The 21,042-nt window shown below is 42.5% G+C and overlaps 1 protein-coding gene across 2 annotated transcripts in view; it reads left to right on the forward strand.

The window, feature by feature from the left end:
• Window positions 1–21,042, forward strand: part of ephx4 (epoxide hydrolase 4) — a 60,563-nt gene continuing 39,521 nt past the window's right edge. For both annotated transcript variants that reach the window (XM_059983884.1, XM_059983885.1), the window contains exons 1-2: window positions 1–1,736; window positions 15,640–15,725. In XM_059983884.1, the coding sequence (XP_059839867.1) occupies window positions 1,494–1,736; window positions 15,640–15,725 (329 nt within the window). In that variant the 5' untranslated portion in view covers window positions 1–1,493. The remainder of the gene's footprint in view (window positions 1,737–15,639; window positions 15,726–21,042) is intronic.

Below are 21,042 nucleotides of genomic sequence, written 5' to 3' on the forward strand. Positions count from 1 at the left end.
TTTACTTTATTGATTCTGAGGGAAACTGGGTTTTGTTACAGCTGTACCAACCAAGAATAGTGTAGAAATATAGCAATATAAAACCATAAATAATTAAATAACAATAAGTTAATCATACCAAGTGGAAATAAGTCCAGGACCAGCCTATTGGCTCAGGGTGTTTGATGGCCACAGGCAGGAATGACTTCCTATGACACTCAGTGTTGCATCTCGGTGGAATGAGTCTCTGGCTGAATGTACTCCTGTGCCTAACCAGTACATTATGGAGTGGATGGGAGTCATTGTCCAAGATGGCATGCAACTTGGACAGCATCCTCTTTTCAGACACCACCGTCAAAGAGTCCAGTTCCACCCCCACAACATCACTGGCCTTATGAATGAGTTTGTTGATTCTGTTGGTGTCTGCTACCCTCAGCCTGCTGCCCCAGCACAAAACAGCAACCATGATAGCACTGGCCACCACAGACTCGTAGAACATCCTCAGCATCATCCAGCAGATAATGAAGGACCTCAATCTCCTCAGGAAATACAGCAGCGTCTCATGAGTTGCCTGTCAACATTGAACTTAGTGTAGGACTGCCTTTAGGGATTCCAGCCCTGGATTTTTCCCTCGAGATTTCCTCTTGGTACGTCCCTGCACCCTCTAAAGCTTCCACGTCCTTCCTATAATAACTTCTATATAGTCCTTCCAGACTAATAACGGCCAAAGCGCCATATGCCTTCTTCACCTCCCTAAAAACTTGTGTGGCAATTTTGAGGGATCTGTGGACGTGAGCCACAAGATCCCTCAGTTCATCTACGCTGTTAAGTATCCTGCCCTTAATCCTGTATTCTGCCTTCGAGTTCCAGCTTGCAAAGTGAATCACTTCACACTTTCCAGGTTTGAACTCAAAATAAATTGTAATTCTGCTATCTGGCTGGAACCAAATTCTAGAACTCCCTACAACTGCACGGTAGAAGCTCCTGCAGTAACAAACGGAGCAAGCCAGGGACGTGGTTCTGCAACAGTGAAGCAATGGGAGACGGGCAACAACCCTTACCGGCAATTCCCGGGTCCCCCGGAGTGATTTTCCTGAGGGGCAGCCATAGAAAATTCCATGCGGGAGGTGACGATTGAATATGATTATTTGATTGGATTGCTTCTCACTCTGGGACAGTTCGCGCGGTAATGACGGGCTTTGGAGACAGAATTTGCGTCTGCCCATCTACCTGTTTCATGTAGCCAGGATGTTTCGGTTGACGTCTCAGTGCAGATGTTTGACGTGTTTTGGGGAGCTCCGGACCAATGAAAACGTCCATTTAAAATTCAGTGCGTTTTACGTAGGCGTAATTCTTTACGTTTGCATCTCTGGTGGTTTCCATGAGTTCAGTTTAAGGGATGTTCCTCGGCCGGCGCAGTCTACAGCTGAAGGTTCCGATCTGAATGAGACGACGTTGACCAGCTGAGAGAGGAGGCGCCGGTGCCGGGGGAAGCTCCCGTTCCCACCCGGACTATGGTGAAAGCTCTTTGCGATTTCCTGATGTGTATAACCCGAGTAATCGGGAAGATCAAGAACCTCCTGTTCTGGGCTCTTGCTTACAGTTTCTGCGGGCTCTGTACCTGTCTGATTGTGTTAAAACTTCTGTGGCACATCATCAGGAACCCGGCAGAATCCTTCCAACGGACTGACCGCGAAGCCCTCCCCGCTTGCCTGAACGACACGTCCTTGGGAACTCACTGTTACGTACGAATCAAGGTAAGAGCCGGAGATCGGTGCAACAAGGGACCGTTCTTCCCAAATTTCTCCACGCCTGCACTGATCACCCTCGGAACTGGGCGGTTTACGTGTAAAATCGGAAGTCGAGGCTGAGCAATTGAACTGTAAACAAAACAATGATTCTTTTTTGGCAGTAGGGGACCTGCGGACCTCAATCTGCACTATGTGCATTGCAGTTCCTTGCGACACGTTAATATTTCTGCCGGCTGCAGAAGGGTGTCTGTCCAATGTTTACCCCGGCTCGACAAAACCATGCTGAAATGATGGACAGCTCCCCTGGAACTCAGAATCGGGCATACGTACGGGCAACCAGGCGGGCTGTCTTTTAACTAATTCGTTAAATAATGGCTGCAGGATTTTTAAAAAAGGTGAATTTGTAATCCCAGTCAATTCCCCACCCCAACCACCGACCTATGAAATATTCAGTGTGATTTGGTTGTTCCAGTTCACAGCAGTTATCCCCGACTTACAACTACCTTTAGAAACAAAAAAGATCGAAGGATTTTACCTGGCAGACCCGTTCTCCAGCTGCAAGTCACGCCTGGCTGTGTTTTGGTTCATACGCTACTGGAATAATAATTTCAAAAGTGTTTCAAAGCCAAATCTCGTGGAGGGTTAGACAGTCCTTGGGACTTTTAACGGCGCAGAATTCTGAAAGCTATTTACTCCGCTCCCCTATTATTCGGAACAACGTTTACGTTCAAAGGAGATGTTAGTGGTGGGCGCCTGGAATGCGCCGTCAGGTGTGGTGGTAGAGGCGGATATGTTAGGGATTTCTAAGACACCTTTAGATAGGCACATGAATGTGAGGGGATGAAAGGATATGGATATCGTGTAGGCAGAAGGGATTAGTTTGGTCATTTGATTACTAATTTAATTGGTTTGGCACATCATAATGGGCCGAAGGGCCTGTTCCTGTGCTAAGGGCAATGTTCAGAGGACCCAGCCAATATGTTGAAGACCTTGAATATAAATATTTATTAATGGTTTTTTTTTAAATTAAGAGAGCATGCAAAATTCCAACAGTGTATGTGACATTTTGCGCAGGGTATGTGTTTGATTGGATTTTCCGATAGACGTGTTAATGATATACAGTATCTCATTTGGTAGCATGTGTTTTATGGCTCATCATAGTAACGGTATTTGTTGCTTATGGTCCTTGAAATTGGATCAATAATGGCCTTGAGGTTCAGAAAGGTCCAATCACCATACAGTATAACCTGCACCTCGACGGTAAAACAAAGCAGCTTCAAAATCTTGTAAAATTTTACCTCTGTTTCGTGCTGATCGGTGCTTACAACATTTGGTAACACGGCTAACAGCCCAAATCATTGATGACAAAGAGTGCCAATAGGTCCTGTCTTATTTCTTATTATTTAATTGTTGAATTAGGAAAATGCAAGTAGAAAAGAAATAATATAATTTAATACAAAAGACTGCCTTTGAACATCTTTTTATGTTATGGTTGAAATGAAGGTTGCAGCATATTTTGACAATTGAACGCAAGTCTGATTAAGCTCTGGCATTTTTTTTGGTGTTCCTAATAGACATCAGAATGCTGATGAGCATTTAATGTCACAACAGGAATATTGGAAAGCAGACTGAATCTGAGTCTGTGTCAACTTGTTGACATTTTGTTATATTTCTTGTATATAAGACCATAAGATATAGGAGCAGAATGAGGCCACTCGGCCCGTCGAGTCTGTTCCACCATTTCATCATGGCTGATCCATTTTTCCTCTCAGCCCCAATTTCCTGCCTTCTCCCTGTATTCCTTCATGCCCTGACCAATCAAAAATCTATCAACCTCTGCCTTAAATATACATAAAGACTTGGCCTCCACAGCTGCCTGTGGTAACGAATTCCACAGATTCACCACTCTCTGGCTAAAGAAATATATTTTGCTGCATGGTACTGCTGAAGAAGTAGTTACTGTTTTCCTTTGACCTGTAATGGATAAAGCAATCTGTGTCGGGTGTCTTAATCTTTGCTTTAAGTTTCTACTATGGTGAGCCCTGGTTTCAGGTGGCCTTCAGAGCTGTTGTAGCTGGCCGACCCTTCTTGGTCACTTATCCCTTGAGTTCCTCCAATAAAAAATGGTGTAGAAATGAACTGATCCTCTTGGCACTAGTGATTCGAAAGGCATGAGAAGTCAGCTTGATATGCCACTCCAAAGTAAGCTGGGTGTGCAATAGAAAATCTCATTGGGCCATATTTCCAGAACAGTCCACAAGGACACTGATCCCAGCGTCTGTAGTCGTCACATTTGAATGTGAGTCACTCATTTAGTAGACAAGTTCAGGCCACATTTGAGGGATGTAAAGGGATTCTAGATAAAATTGACAGCACCAATGACAAAAGTGGTGTGTAATGATGCAGTGGAAGTTCAATAGGTGGGGCTTATAAAGAGGCATGCCATAGGACTGGAGGTGAGCCAATAGGATAGGAGCATACTATGGAGGTGAGCCAATAGGATAGGAACATACTACAGTCTGAACAAAGGGAGAATACAAAGGACACAGAGTGTGACCAGAGATTAGCTGGAGAGAACCTGAAGAGATAAGAGGTGTAAAGGATTGTATGGGGAACAGAATTTTGAAATTTGTGGCAAGCAGAAACAGAAATCGTGATGTCAATGTGAAAAGGGGAGCATATGATAAGAAGGTGGATGGGAATACCTGTAATGCCTAGCAATGTGAATCTTGAAGAAATTGGGCATAAGAGGTGACACAGATCAAGCAGCATGCTGTCTAGGGCCAAATTAATTTTTAAATTAGCAGTTCTTGATAATATTATTATGTAAAGTATAGCATCCATGACCTATAATCATCTTCTAGCTCATCTTTCCCACACTCCACTAATAAAGAATGTATATGTAGAGAGAGAATGTGGGTGTAAAAGATGAAGGAAGTGGAGGAACATACTGCAATCTGGAGCCACTGGGATCTCCTGTTCCTCACCGGTTACCATGGTGCATAATAGTCATAATAGTTGTTAAATCTGTACTTAACAATGTATGAGTGCTTCCTGGCTTTTTGAATTGTTTTTGCTAATTTATTCACTGCTATCACTGTAATCTGTTTTAAATCTTTATTTCTGATAAATGATTTTAGTTTGGTAGCAAGTAGAATTATATAATGTGTTCTGAACTCTTAAAACAGATGAGAGCGTGCAATGTGAGAGCTTTTTTAAAGGTGAATAATGTTAATTTGGTGATGTGTCTAAAATGTGTAGATCCAACACAGTACAAATAGGTTTCATTGTAAATCAGCAATAATAATTATCGTTACAGGTTTTGTGGAATGGGAGGCTAAAATCTTAAAACCACTGGATGACATTTATTTATTAATTTGTTTGTTTATTTATTGAGATACAGCCTGTAACAGGCCCTTCAAGCCACCCACCCGGCAATCCATCCAATTGAATCCTAGCCTAATTGTTGGACAGTTTACAACCAACCCTTGGACTGTGGGAAGAAACAGGAGCACCCGGAGGAGACCCACGTAGGCAAGGGGAGAACATACAAACTCTTTACAGGCAACAGTGGAAACTGAATTTGGGTCACCTATACTGAAGTGTTGTGTTAGCCACTACACTATCATACCACCCTATATTTGTGAAATACTTACATAAAAGGTTAACTTAAAAGAAAAGATAGTTTAGGTATTGGAATGTTTAAGTAATCTCAGGGTACACAGATCCTATCTGCTCCAATAGGGCTAATGTAGCAAATTTAAAAGAAGAGTAGTTGATAATCAAAACAATTTAAAAATATGGAACAACACACGTAAGATACTGGAGGAACTCAGCAGGTCAGATAGCATCTGTGGAGGAAAATGAACAGTAGTTGTTTCAGCCAAGCACCTTCATCAGGACTAGAAAGGCAGGAGGAAGAGCCAGAATGAAAAGGTGGAACAGAGGGGAGGGAGTACAGGTGAGCAGGTGATAGATGAGGTCAGATGAAGGAGAAGGTGAATGAAGTAAGCAGCTGGGAGGGGAAAGGTGGAAGAGATAAAGGGCTTACTAACTGCCCATTATGCCACTGGCACTTAAGACAGCAATGAAAGTCCTTCATTCTCTGGTGGCGTTCAAGGCTTCCTTCATCACGTCAGTAGCTTCTTCTCTGTTTTCACTACTGTCAGTCATGCAAGTCCCAGGTAGAGACTCAGGAATACCATCACACACAGATGTAGAAGAATTCTTCATTGCTGTTTCCATTCAGGGTTGTTAGCCCCAAGCTGAACCCCCAAACCTGGAGAACAGGTGGATCATTCAGTCTGACCTCTAACATTTAACCTTTTTGGCATGGGTGACGCATAATGACTTGACTCCAGTCAACAGAGCTCTCTAGGTCATTGAGACACACAAGTCTTCAAACCCAATGACATGGTCCTCTTGGAGGAGATAAAGGGCTGAAGAAGAAGGAATCTGATTGGAGAACAGAGTGACCATGGGAGAGGCACCAGAGGGAGGTGATCAGCAGGTGAAGAGAAGAGAAAGGGGAAGAAGGATGTCTGCATGGGGAATGCAGAAAAGAGAGAAGGGGGTGACGAATAAAGAGAGAATTGAGACAAAAAGACAGAGTAGTGCAGAATAAGATGAGGGAAGTGCAATGTAATACCATTTCATTTGATTAGAGAACATAAGGTAAAGGAACCCCTAGGAGTAGTGATTCTAATACCTGCAGTTTGAGAGGGAAAAACTAAAATCAGATATATCAGTACTACAGTGAAGCAAAGGAAATTACAGAGGCTTGAGAGAGGAGATGGTCAAAGTTGATTGGAAGGGGACACTAGCAGGGACAACAGCAGAACAGCAACCTGGGAGAAGCAACAGTGGCCACATCTGTGGCACTTAGTCAGGCCCTGTGACTCAGAAGGGTAGGGAAAGGAAGAAGGCAGCAGTAATAGGGGACTCTGCAGTTAGGGGGTCAGACAGGTGATTCTGTGGACGCAGGAAAGAAATACAGATGTTAGTTTGCCTCCCAGGTGCCAGGGTCCGGGATATTTCTGATCATGTCCACCATATCCTGAAGTGGGAAGGAGAACAGCCCAAGGCTGTGGTACATATCGATACCAACAACATAGGTAGAAAAGGAGGAAGTCCTGAAAACGTACTACAGGGAGTTAGAAAGGAAGTTGAGAAGCAGGAGGCAGGGATTCAGATTTCTGGGTCATTGGGACCTCTTTTGGGACAGGCATGACCTGTACAAAAAGGACAGGTTGCACTTGAATCCGAGGGGGACCAATATCCTGTCAGCTAGGTTTGCTAAGGCTACTGGGGAGAGTTTAAACTAGAATTGCTGGAAGGTGGGAACCAAACCGAAGAGATGGAGGAAGGGGTGGTTGGCTCACAAATAGAGAAAGCTTGGAGACAGTGCAAGAGAGAGGATAGGCAGGTGATGGAGAAGGGATATGCTTAGATCAATGGTTTAAGATATGTCTATTTTAATGCAAGAAGCCTCATGAACAAAGCGGATGAGATAAGAGCATGGACTAGTACCTGGAGATATGATGTTGTGGCCATCACAGAAACTTGGATGACTCAGGGGCAGGAATGGTTACTTAGAGTGCTAGGCTTTAGATGTGTCAGAAAGGACAGGGAGGGAGGCAAAAGGGGTGAGGACATGGCACTGCTGATCAAAGATAGTGTCACGGCTGCAGAAAAGTCATGGAGAGATTGTCTACTAAGTCTCTGGGTGGAAGTTAGATACAGGAAAGGGTCAATAACTCGACCGGGTGTTTTCTATAGACCACCCAATAGTAACAGGGACATCGAGGAGCAGATGGGGAGACAGATTTTGGAAAGGTGTAATAATAACAGATCGTAAACACTAAGTACACTGCAGATGCTGTGGTCAAAGCAACACGTACAACAAGCTGGAGGAACTCAGTTTGCTCATTTCCATTGATGCTGCCCGACCTGCTGAGTTCCTCCAGCTTGTTGTACATGTTGTAATAATAACAGGGTTGTTGTGGTGAGAGATTTTAACTTCCTAAATATCGATTGGCATCTCCATAGAGCAAGGGGTTTAGATGGGGTGGTTTGCTAGGTGTGTTCAGGAAGGTCTCTTGATACAATACGTAGATAAGCCTACAAGAGGAGAGGTTGTACTTGATCTGGTATTGGGAAATTAACCTGGTCAGTTGTCAGATCTCTCAGTGGGAGAACATTTTGGAGATAGTGATCACAATTCTATCTACTTTACCATAGAATTGGAGAGAGACAGGAACAGATAAGTGAGGAAAGCATTTAATTGGAGTAAGAGGAAATATGAAGCTATCAGGCAGGAACTTGGAAGCATAAATTGGGAACAGATGTTCTCAGGGAAATGTACGGCGGAAATGTGCAGGGGATATTTGCGTGGCTTTCTGCATAGGTGCGTTCCAATGAGACAGGGAAAGGATGGTAGGATACAGGAACAGTGGTGTACAAAGGGTGTTGAAAATCTAGTTAAGAAGAAGAGCTTACGAAAGGTTCAAAAACCTGGGTAATGATATAGATCTAGAAAATTATAAGGCTAGTAGGAAGGAGCTTAAGAATGAAATTAGGAGAGCCAGAAGGGGCCATGAGAAGACCTTAGCAAGCAGGATTAAAGAAAACCCAAGGCATTCTACAAGTATGTGAAGAGCAAGAGGATAAGACATGAGCAAATAAGACCAGTCAAGTGGAAAAGTGTGTATGGAACCGGAGGAGATAGCAGAGGTACTTAATGAATACTTTGCTGCAGTATTCACTACGAAAAAGGATTTTGGTGATTGTAAGGACTGAAAAGCTTGAGCATATAGACATTAAGAAAGAGGATGTGCTGGAGCTTTTGGAAAGCATCAAGTTGGATAAGTCTCCAGGACCAGATGAGATGTACCTCAGGCTACTGTGGGAGGTGAGGGAGGAGATAGCTGAGCCTCTGGCAATGATCTTTGCATCATCAATGGGGATGGGAGAGGTTCCAGAGGATTCGAGGGTTGCAGATGTTGTTCCCTTATTCAAGAAAGGGAGTAGAGATAGCCCAGTAAATTATAGACCAGTGAGTCTTACTTCAGTGGTTGGTAAGTTGATGGAAAAGATCTTGAGAGGCAGGATTTATGAACATTTGGAGAGGCATAATATGATTAGGAATAGTCAGCATGGCTTTGTCAAAGGCAGGTCGTGCTTTAAGAGCCTGATTGAAATTTTAGAGGATGTGACTAAAGTTGATGAAGGTAGAGCAATAGATGTAGTGTATATGGATTTCAGCAAGGCATTTGATAAGGTACCCCATGCAGGCTTAGTGAGAAAGTAAGGAGGCATGGGATCCAAGGGGACCTTGCTTTGTGAATCCAGAATTGGCTTGCCCACGGAAGGCAAAGAGTGGTTGTAGACAGGTCATATTCTGCATGGAGGTCGGTAACTAGTGGTGTGCCTCAGGGATCTGTTCTGGGACCCCTTCTCTTTGTGATTTTTATAAATGACCTGGATGAGTAAGTGGAGAGATGGGTTAGTAAATTTGCTGATGACACAAAAGTTGTGGATAGTGTGGAGGGTTGTCAGACGTTACAGCAGGACATCGATAGGATGCAAAACTGGGCTGAGAAGTGGCAAATGGAGTGTGAAGTGGTTCATTTTGGTAGGTCAAATATGATGGCAGAATATAGGTAAAACTCTTGGCAGTGTGGAGGATCAGAGGGATCTTGGGGTCCGAGTCCATAGGACACTCAAAGCTGCTGGCAGGTTGACTCTGTGGATAAGAAGGTATCCGGTGCATTGGCCTTCATCAACCATGGGATTGAGTTTAAGAGCTGAGAGGTAATGTTCCAGCTATATAGAACCCTGGTCAGACCCCACTTGGAGTACTGTGCTCAGATCTGGTCACCTCGCTACAGGAAGGATGTAGGAACTATATAAAGGGTGCAGAGGAGATTTACAAGGATGTTGTTTGGAGTTGAGAAGCAGGACTTCAAAGGTAGTAATCTCAGGAAATAAAAAAAAACAGGTATAATGTTTTAGTGTTATTTATCTGATTGGGTTCTCTTTATCTAGTTTTAGGACTTATGTGAAGATCTGATCACATTTTAGTTCATATATATTCAGAAATAGAGAAAATTCTTCAGGATTCTCAAAATTTCTAGCACCACCGCAGCTGAAGAGATTGTGGAGGCATTAGTATTGACCTTTCAAGAATCGCTCGATTCTAGCATGGTTCTGGAAGACTGGAGAATAAAAGATGTCACTCCACTCTTTAAAAAGGGAGGGAGCCAGAAAAAAGGAAGTTTAAAAATGCCAGTTATCCTGACTTCAGAGGCTGGGAAGGTGTTGGCATTCATTAATAAAGATGAATTTTGGGGTACTTGGAAGCATAGGATCAAAGAGGCCAAGATAAGTATGATTTCCTTAAGGGGAAATGTTGCCTGACAAATCTGTTGGAATTCTTTGAGGAAAGATACTAGCATGGATAGAAGATTGGCTGACTGGCCTGATGCAAAGAGTATAAAGAAAGGGGTTCTGTTCTGCAGAGACTGGTGTTCGGACGGCTTCTTTTCACATTATATCTCAATGATTTGGATGACAGTATTGGTGGCTTAGTGGCCAAGTTTGCAATTGTTACAAAGATGGATAGAGGGGCAGATAGCTTTGAGGAAGCAGGGAGCCTGTAGAATGATATTGGGGGGAATGAGTAAAGAAGTAGCGGATGGAATATAGTGTAGAGAAGAGTATAGGCATGCACTTTAGTAGAAGGAATGAAAGCTTAGACTATTTTTTTAAACAAGGAGAAAATTTTAAAAATTGGAGGTGCAAAGGGACTTGTGAGTTCTTGAGCAGGATTCCCTAAAGGTTATCTTGCAGGATGAGTCTGGTTCGGAGGGCAGAAGTAATGCTAGAGTTCATTTTGAGAGGACTCAAATATAAAAGCAATGATTAATGCTGAGCCTTTATAAGGCATTGTTCAGAGCGCATTGGAGTATTGTGAGCAATTTTGTGTCCCTTAGCTCAGAAAAGATGTGCTGGCATTGGAGAGAGTACAGAGGAAGTTCAGAAGAATGATTCTGGGAAGCAAGGGTTATCATATGAGGAACATTTAATGGCTCCCGGCCTATACTTACTAGAGTTTAGAAGAATGCTGGGGGAGAGGGGGAATCTCTTTGAAACCTATCAAATGTTGAAAGGCTTAGATAGAGTGGATGTGGAGAGGATGCTTCCTATAGTGGGGGAATCTAGGACCTGAGGGTGCAGCCTCAGAATAGAGAGATGTCCATTTAGAACAGAAATGAGGAGGAATTTCTTTAGCCAGAGGATGATGAATCTGTGGAATTCATTGCCCAAATGTCTCTGGAGGCCTAGTCATTAGATACATGTAAAGTGGAGCTTCATAGGTTTTTGATTAGTCAGAGCATCAATGGTAATGGAGAAAAGGCAAGAGAACGGGGTTGATATGGAAAATGGATCAGCCATGATGTAATGGTGGAGCAGACTTGATGGACAGAATGGCCCAATTCTGCCCCTATTTCATGGTATTACAGTAATATAATCTGTTTGTAAAAGAGAAAGGAATAAACTGGAGGCTAAGTGGTTTCACTTCTGGAAGTTAAAATTCTGATTAAAATTTAGCAGAGGATTAATTAAAAGTGTTTAACAAAAGCCAACACAGATTTGTTAAGGGCAAATTATATCTGACAAGCAGATGGTTGAGCCAATAAAGTAATGCATCAGTAAAAGAAACACAGTGAATGGTGTGTATCTATGAAGTTGTCTTTGAATAGACTGATAAATTGAAGAACATATTGTTAAAGAGAATATAACAGCATAGTTATTTAAGGACAAAAAAATCATCCAATCTTTAATGGATTGAGAAGGTTATGTCTACAATGATAGTCTTGGAATCAACACTGACATCTTTACTTCCCTCGAAATATACATAACATGGACTTGAAGTGGTGACCCAAAAAAAAGAGTAATGTTACCTCTGAAGAGTAACCATGGGAACAAGTAGGTATGATAGTATATCAGATACAGGAAATTTCATGAGGGATTATAAAACATCACATTCTGAACTGAAAAAATAGAATAAAGATGACATAGATTTTTATATAAATTAAAGAGACGTAATGTCTTTCTGGCCCATCTCTCTAAATAACCTGCAAATTAAGTCTTGGAGTCTTGTTTCCCTAGAGCTTCCCTATATCAGCACACGCACAAATTATTTTTAATATTATTTATCTACAGGAAGACTTGCAGGCAGAGCAACACATTTTTAAATGGCTGTTAAGTTGAAAAATTATATGAGATCTTCAGCTTTATAAGTAATAGTGTAAAGCAGGGAAGGAAAATGGCAATTATACTTTGCCCTCCTCCACCAACTGTATCTGTCCATCACTTTCACTGTCTTCCCACTGGGTTCCATTCCTCTACCGTTTCCCTCACCCCAACCAACTTCCTTCCTTCGGTCCCATGCTCCACCTTCCTTACCTCCAGTTTCCATCATCTACAGCCCTTCATTGCCTCCTATTATCACCTCCCAGTTGCTATCAATACTTCCACTTTTAACACACAGCATACTGCAAATGCTGTGTTCAAAGCAACACGTACAACATTCTGGAGGAACTCAGCAGGCTGGGCAGCATCTGTGGAAACGCTGACTATTCATTTCCACGGATGCTGCCGGATCTGCTGAGTTCCTCTAATATTTCCACTTTCCCTCCCTCCATCACCTAAGATGACTCCTCTCCTGGAATCACCTATCACTTGCCAGCTCTATCCCTCCCCCTCACCTCTGAACAAGGCTATTCCCCTCTATCTTTCAATCCAGTCGAAGGGACTCAACCTGAAACATTGACGTTCCAGTCCTCACTCATTAAGATCATCCAGCAGTTTGCTTTTGCTCCAGATTCCAGAATCTTTAGCAAGGTGTTTGACAAGGTCCCGCATGGGAGGTTGCTCAAGAAGGTTCAGTTGCTTGGCATTCAGGATGAGTAGTAAATTAGATTAGACATTGGCTCCACGGGAGAAAGCAGAGATTGCCTTCCTGGCTGGAGGCTTGTGACTATTAGTGTGCCACAGGAATCAGTGCCGGGTCCACTGTTTGTCATCTCTGTCAATGATCTGGATGATAATATAGTAAACCAGATCAGCAGATCTGCAGGATGTAATGGTCAAAGCTTGAAATAGAATCTCAACCAACTGGAAAAATGAGCTGAAAAATGGCAGGTGAAATTTAATGCAGATAAGTGTGAGATGTTGCATTTTGGGCAGACAAGCCAGTGTAGGACCTACATGGAGAACGGTTGGATACCGAAGAGTACGATAGAATAGAGGGACCTGGGAATACAGATCCATACATAATTCCTTGAAAGTGGCATCCCAGGTACTGTAGATAGGTTCGTAAAGATAGCTATTGACATATTGGCCATATATCGAAATATTGAGTACAGGAGCTGGAATGTTATATTGAAATCGAATATGGCTTTGGTGAGGCCTAACATGGAGTATTGTATGCAGTTCTGGCCACCTACCTACCAGAAAGATATCAATAAAATTGAAACAGTTGCCAACGGAAGTGGAGGATGGAGGTTGGATTTCAACACTTGAAGAGTATTTTGGATAAGCATATGGATGGGAGGAGTATGGAGGTCAATGGGACCAGTGAGATTAATTGTTCAGCATGGACTAGATGGGTGAAAAGCCTGTGTTTGTGCTGTAGTGTTCTGTGATCCTCTGACTCCATTCTTGTGTCCCCAGATAGCAATAATCTTTAGTTTGGACTGTACGGAATAACTTTCAACTTTTAACACCCTGCAAAGATGTCAAAACCACAGACTAGAAAGAGAAGATAATAATTGGGATTATACCAGAGATATAGGATCTTTATTCAGGAAGCTGGCTACAGACTGAAGCTCTTACTATTTGAGCAAAAGTGGTTAAAAGGATTCCTGGCAGAGGTGTTCAAATTATGAATCATTTTGAGTGGGGAAAATAGTCATTCTTATGTTTGGTGAATTCCTAATTGGACAATACAAGTTTAAAATGATCACAGAACAAATAGGAAAATGTTAGAAGAATGTTGTATATTTGGAGCATTGAAGTTATGTTAGATAAAAAAGGAATAAAGGGAAATCCCTAATAGCATTAAAAGGAATGTAGATAAAAAATATTAAAAGTAATTAGTGGGTATAATGATATAAACGACAGGGAAATGAGACTTAATACACTAGTTATTTACAGAGATGGGCCAGTATAAGCATAATGTGCTCTCTAATTTCTGTAAAAAATCTATGCCATGCCAAACAGCTAAATGGCTAAAATTAGAAACATAGAAACATAGCACAATACAGGTATTTTGGTCCACAAAGCTGTGCTGAACATGTCCTTACCGTAGAAATTACCTAGAGTTACCCATAGCCCTCTATTTTTTCTAAGCTCCACGTATCTATCCAGGAGTCTCTTAAAAGACCCTATTGTTTCCGCCTCCACCACCATCGCCGGCAGCCCATTCCATGCACTCACTGCTCTCTGTGTGTAAAAAAAAAACAAATAAACAAACTTACCCCTGACATCTCTGTACCTACTTCCAAGCACTTTAAAACTGTGCCCCCTTGTGCTAGTCATTTCAGCCCTGGGAAAAACCCTCTGACTATCCACATGATCAATGCCTCTCATCATCTTATACACCTCTATCAGGTCACCTCTCATCCTCCGTCGCTCCAAGGAGAAAAGGCCGAGTTCACTCAACCTATTCTCATAAGGCATGCTCCTGAATCCAGGCAACATCCCTGTAAATCTCCTCTGCACCCTTTCTATGGTTTCAGCATTCCACAAGTTGGACCGTCAGAGTTGCTTGCCAGACTAGATGATGGACTGGACTTCCACTGCCAGACTAAATGTTCCCCTAGAGACTAGGAGAAGGATTACATGTCCATGAAAGGAGTCTATTTTAATTCATTCTCAGCCAGATGCGAGTGTTTTCTCATTGTGTCAGAATAGTAGCATCTAATCTTCCAATGAGAGCCTGTGAATAAGGTAGTTTTACCAATGTGATATTGGGCAGCACTAGGAAACATAATATCAGTGAGAAGATGAGAACTCCATCATTCAGTCAGATCATGGCTGACACTTTGCCTCTGCCACTTGCCTGCACTATCTCCATATTCCTTGATTGATATAATATCTATGTGTCCTTCAAACTTTGTGGGAAAGAGGGACTGCGAGATCCACCAGACTATCGCAAACTATAATCAGATATTCCATTTGTGTCTTTTAGGGAAGAAAACCATTAATCTTGCCCTGTTCTATTGATCATACAGGATGGTCAATAAATTATGCCCTACCAGTACTGCCTGGGTCTTAAAGGCAAATAAGTCTTGGAGGAGAGGGCAGGGTTAGCATGATAGTGTAGTGTTAGTGTAATGCTGTTACGGTGTCAATGACTCAAGTTCAATTCCTGCCACTGTCTTTAGGAGTTTGTATGCGAATGTATTCCTGCGGTTTCCTCCCAAGTTCCAAAGGCATCTGGGTTAGTAGGTTAGCAGCTCACATGGGTATGATTAGGTAGTGCAGGCTTGTTGGACCATTCTGTATCTCTAAGTAAAATAGAATACATTCCTAAACATGTCTCCAAACAAGCCTTGTTAATGCTCTCAGTTAATGAGTGGTTGTTAATTGACTGAAAGCTTTCCTTCATTTTGACCCCATGGAGATCAAGAAGAATAAAAATTCTTTGCTTCTCATTTTCATTCTCTCCTGGCGACCTGATCTATCAACGCAGTTTGTGTACTTTGGTAACTGCACGCTCTAGTGGAGTGGATAAAGTCATACCTGTCTGTGCAGAAATAGTTTTTTAAAAAAAAGCACTCTCACTTTCAAAATTGTTGACTTATTCTAATTGATTTCCAACTTCCATCTGAATTTCCAGGAGTCTGGATTAAGATTCCACTATGTTGCTGCAGGAGAAAGGGGCAAACCACTAATGCTACTGCTGCATGGATTCCCAGAGTTCTGGTAATGATTTTTCTTCTTTTCTGATTCATAAAACATAGAGCATTGCGCACAGTACAGGCCCTTCAGCCCATGATGTTATGCCACCTTTTAATCTACTCTACAATCAATCTAACCCTTCCTTCCTCCATAGCCCTCTATTTTTCAATCATCCATGTGCCTAATCAAGGGGCGTCTCTTAAGTGTCCCTAATGTATCTGCTTCTACCAACGCGGCTAGCAGTCCGTTCCATGCACCTACCACACTCTGTGTAAAGAACTTACCTCTGACATCTCCCCTATACTGTCCTTTCCTCCAATCACCTTAAAAATATGCCCCCTTGTATTAGCCATTTCCGCCCTGTTTAAAAGTCTCTGGCTGTCCTCTCGATCTATGCCCCTCATTATCTTACTCGTTTATCAAGTCAGCTCTCATCCTCCTTTGCTGAAAAGAGGAAAGCCCCAGCTCACTTAACCTATCTTCATAAGACACGCTCTCCCATCCGGGCAGCACCCTGGTGAATCTCCTCTGCACTCTCTCTAACGTTTCTACATCCTTCCTCTAGTGAGGAAACTATTCCAAGTGTGGTCTAACCTGGATTTTATAGAGCTGCAACATCATCTCAGTTCCAACAACCTTGCGCCTTCTTAGTAACCTTGACGGATCTATTGATGTGAATCCCTAGATCTCTCTGTTCCTCCACACTGCCAAGAATCCTGCCATTGGCCCTATAGCCTGCCTTCAAATTTGACCTTCCAAAATGAATCATTTCACAGTTTTAAGGTGAACTCCATCTGCCACTTTTCAGCCCAGTTCTGTTCCCAGTCAATTTCCCACTGCAACCTACAATAACCTCCACACTATCCACAACTCCACCAACCTTCATGACATCTGCAAACTTACAAACCCACACTTCCGTTCATTTGCTTTTACCTCTTATGAAACCACGATTGTTATTGTGCACAGCAATTTGAATCATGCAGTAAAGTTATTTCTTCAGTGCACTTAAAATGATGTGACTTTTTTAACCTGATCCCACAGATAGTCCCAGTGTAGACGCGGATTGCTTTCCTTTCCAAAGTTCATGTTACAGCAGCTGTTACATTCTAGGTTGTACCTGTGGCTCATGATGTAATGTGATAGCTGTGGTCCAAAGCAGTATATTTTTCATATTTAAATATAATAACATATTCTTAAATGCTCATTCAATATTTGCTACTAGAGCCATTATGATGTTTGACCTGGAAGAATGTGGTATTATGTGCTATGCACCATTTGAGAGAAGACTCAGATATAAAGAGCTACACTCACCCTTGTTACTCTTAGACCACTTTACTAGGTATAATGTTAATTACTGAAAGCATCGTGATGGAATGGCCAAGCAGACTCGATGGTCTTAATGGCATAATTCTGCTCCTATGTCTTATGGTCTGATCTAATCAGCCAATCGTGTGGAAGCAACTCAATGCATAAAAGAATACAGACATGGTTGAGAGATTCCGTTGTTGTTCAGACCAAACATCAGAATTGGGAACTTTATTAAAGGACCTCTTGCAATACAGCCAGCTGTTGCAGGCATTCCAGGTATCACCAGCCTCAGCCATGTCTCATCATGCCCATAGAACGTGGTGCTTTTGTATTCTCCAAGCATTGGCAGGGAAGTAAACTTCTCCCCTCTCTCCATCCTCATCCAACAGGATCCTGACTTGCTCTTTCCTTTCCAATTGTCAATCTGCTACATGTGAGTAGAGTCAAGATACACTTTGTGCCTTAGTAGACTTCTGATTATGGTGTTGAAAGGATCTCCTTTCAGACAAACAAATCTGGTGGTAAACTCACTTGCAATGAGGTCCATGAATTCAAATCCAGTAGGCTTGTTCTTTCAGGAAGCAAATACATTTGCACTCACTCCACCGACCACCAGCCCAGAACCTGCTATTGGTTTATTATTGTCATATGTGCCAAGACACAATGAAAAGCTCACCTGGCATAATGCTCCTGCAGATCAAATCGTTACTCAGTGCATTGGGCTGGAATAAGGTAAAACAATAACAATGTTGAATCAAGTGTAAAAGCTCCTGAAAAAGTGCAGTGCAAGATCATAATGAGAAGGTTGTAGCCACTGTGGACTACTCCACTCTTGCTTCCTGATACCTTTGTGATCCATGGACTCTTTTGAAGTTAAGAATGAGGCATCCAACTTCTTGCTTATTGCCATTTTATTTCAAATGTTTCAAAAGTTTCAATAGGTACATTTAATGTCAGAGAAATGTATACAATATACATCCTGAAATGCTTTTTCTTCAGAACCATCCACAAAAACAGAGGAGTGCCCCCAAAGAATGCATGACAGTTAAATGTTAGAACCCCAAAGTCCTGCATAAGCGGCAGCAAACAACGATCCCCCTCCCCCCACCAGCGTAAAAAGCATCAGCACCCGCCACCGAGCTCTCAAGCGTAGCAAAGCAACAGCAAAGACACAGATTTGCATTACCTCAAAGACCACTCATTCACCCGGTATTCGACATACCACAGGCTCTCTCGCTCCCTAATAAGGGAGAAAGGGATGTCTCCATTTCACATTGAGAGGGGAGACATAACAAACAACTCGCTGGTTTACGATGTTAAAAGTCTGTTGCGTCGCTTTTTCCGAGTTCTGTGCCCAAAGATCTCGGGTCTCTGGGCGCACAACCTTGGATCTTCCATCTCCCACGACACACCGGTCTTCTGCCAACCTCTGATCCCCCCCGCCCCGTCTCCAGAGCCACAAGAACTCTGTCCTCCGAAGGCAAGCGAAGCTCTTAGGCCAAGCCCTTGGCATGCCAAACCCCAAGATCGGTTCCCATTCCCACAAAGAACCGCAGTCAGCGTGTAACTCCAGGACAGGGTCTTCAAAAGAACTCTGAAAGGGACAAATAGAGATATTAAAAATGGAAATAGAGCTGCTTCTGAAGATGCAAGCAAAGGAGTCGTCATTAGGTGCCATTAACCCTTCTAAGCTCCTCCTCCTCCTCCTCCTTTAACGTTACAAGAGCAAAAAGGAATAAGAAGAAGAAAAGTCAAGAGTACAAAGAAGTCAAGTCACTTTTTATAGTCATTTCAATAATAACTGCTGGTACAGTACACAGTAAAAACGTGACAATGTTTTTCAGGACCATGGTGCTACATGAAACGGTATAAAAACTACACTGAACTGCATAAAACAACACAAAAACTACACTAGACTACAGCCCTACCCAGGACTGCATAAAGTACACAGAACAGTGCAGGCATTACAATAAATAATAAACAAGACAATAGGCACAGCAGAGGTCGGTAGGTTGGTAGTCCGGTGGCTTGGGGGAAAATCTGTTACATAAATAAACAGCTGAATGGCGGCGTCCGGGATTCCATCCGTTTCTGTACTCCCACCAAGTGTTTCGTTGCCACAGGTGTAGTCCAATTTAATGTCCGCTGGAGAGCAGAATGGACGGGAGAGCCGGCCGGCTAGGGCTTGCTTTTTTCCTGGCACCGACTCCTCCCCGCTCGCCTCGCTTCCGCTTCCTCACAAACCGCTTACGATGTCCTCAACTCCAGCCACCAGCATCAGGCGAGTCCGAGGACTGCAGGCCCACTTCCCTCAGCGAGCCGAGGTCGCACAATCTAACCAGCAGATTTTCATGAAGGTTTGTTTTTGGGCGATCTCTGTATTGTAGCAGTATCTGGCGAAAAGACCGAACTAAAAAGTAGTTGTGTTCATCTCATATCAATCGAAGGATAACAGCAAATTTCAGTGAGAATAATCAACCTATAACATGGCCAGATTCAAGTGGCGTGACACCTGCTACAGAAAACCAAGAAATTTCTAGAAAGATACAGAAGCAATTGTACCGTAATTACTGAAGAATTACATGTATATAGGAGATTATATAAAAATACAAGCAAGTATAGGAAAGCTAAAGTACAAGTAAAATTAGCAATTCTACACCCCAATCCAACCCCATAATCCGCCATCCCAAAAGCTGCTGAAGGATAAAACTGCGGCCCAATCCTTGATGTTTGTACAAATCATAATATTGTGCCTATACTTCATTTAAATTGAAAATCCTTTACTTGAAGTAGCCTTTAACCCAGTGGTACTTTCTATCCACTATCCAAGAAATTAGATAGTGTTTAGTATTCTGATCTTATTGAGAATCTAACCTTTTCCTGAAATGGATTATGCAGTGATCATTGTACAGCAATATCAATACCCCTTTCATGTAGAGAAGTGAACCTGGGTCAGTTTCACTGTCTCTCATTTTTATCAATTATGTTGAGAACTGGGCCAGACTTTGCGGAGGTCATCCCCTTTGGTCTGTAGTGAAGCTTGCTAGAGGAAAAGCACATGGTGAATGCAGACAAAATTGATTCAGATTCAGATTTATTCATCACATGTATATTGAAGTTGTACACAAGTAAGCTTGTGGACATGCTGTGTAGGCACTGGAATATATGGTGACACTTGCGGGCTACCCCGGCACACCCTTGAGTATGTTGGTTGTTAATGCAAGAAACTGTATGTTTCAATGCTCATGTGACAAATATCGCTGATATCGAGTTGTGGCTATATGAAGGATTTCTCTGCCACGATGAGCCCTGATGCAAACCCCAGCACTAACCCTAACACAAAGGGAGTATAATTCCTCAAAGCTATTGATAATAATGAACAATAGAGTGGGGCTTACTTTACTCCCTCAGGAAATGATCCTTTACCACTGTAGTGAAATTGGCCTTTCCAATTTGTTTGGTAAAAAAAGGCAGTATGGTATCGTAGCAGTTAGTGTAACCCAGTTAGACCAGTTCATTTCCACTGCTGTCTGTAAGGAGTTTGCACATCCTCACTGTGACTGCATAGGTTTCCTCCAGGTGTTCCAGTTTCCTCCCACAGTCCAAAGACGTGTGGTTTAATGTTAATTGGACAGGTGAGTGTAGTTGGGCAGCATGCGCTTGTTGGGCTGGAAGGGTCTGTTACTGTGTTGTATCCCTAAGTAATAAATACTAGTCAGGCATTGATGATTCCCAGCAACATCTATTTGATGGGTTGCAGCACCTTTCCCATTGCAAGCTGTCCATTGAACTGCACTTCCTGCTGAGCTCAATGGTCAAAACTAAATGAGCCAAACAAAAGGTTTAGCAGCTGGAAAGAATCTAAGTTCTCAGGAACACCTGGTTATTGTTACCAAGGCCTGCAGTTTGCTATTGCAAACATCCACACTGGACCAGCAGTGAAATAACAAAAATCTATCTGGCAGTTTATAGCCAAGATCTCTTAGCCCTGAACTTAATGGACTAGAGGAGAAGGATTTATGTCTTATCGGAA

This window comes from Hypanus sabinus, chromosome 11, assembly GCF_030144855.1.
Source record: "Hypanus sabinus isolate sHypSab1 chromosome 11, sHypSab1.hap1, whole genome shotgun sequence".
Classification (NCBI taxonomy): domain Eukaryota; kingdom Metazoa; phylum Chordata; class Chondrichthyes; order Myliobatiformes; family Dasyatidae; genus Hypanus; species Hypanus sabinus.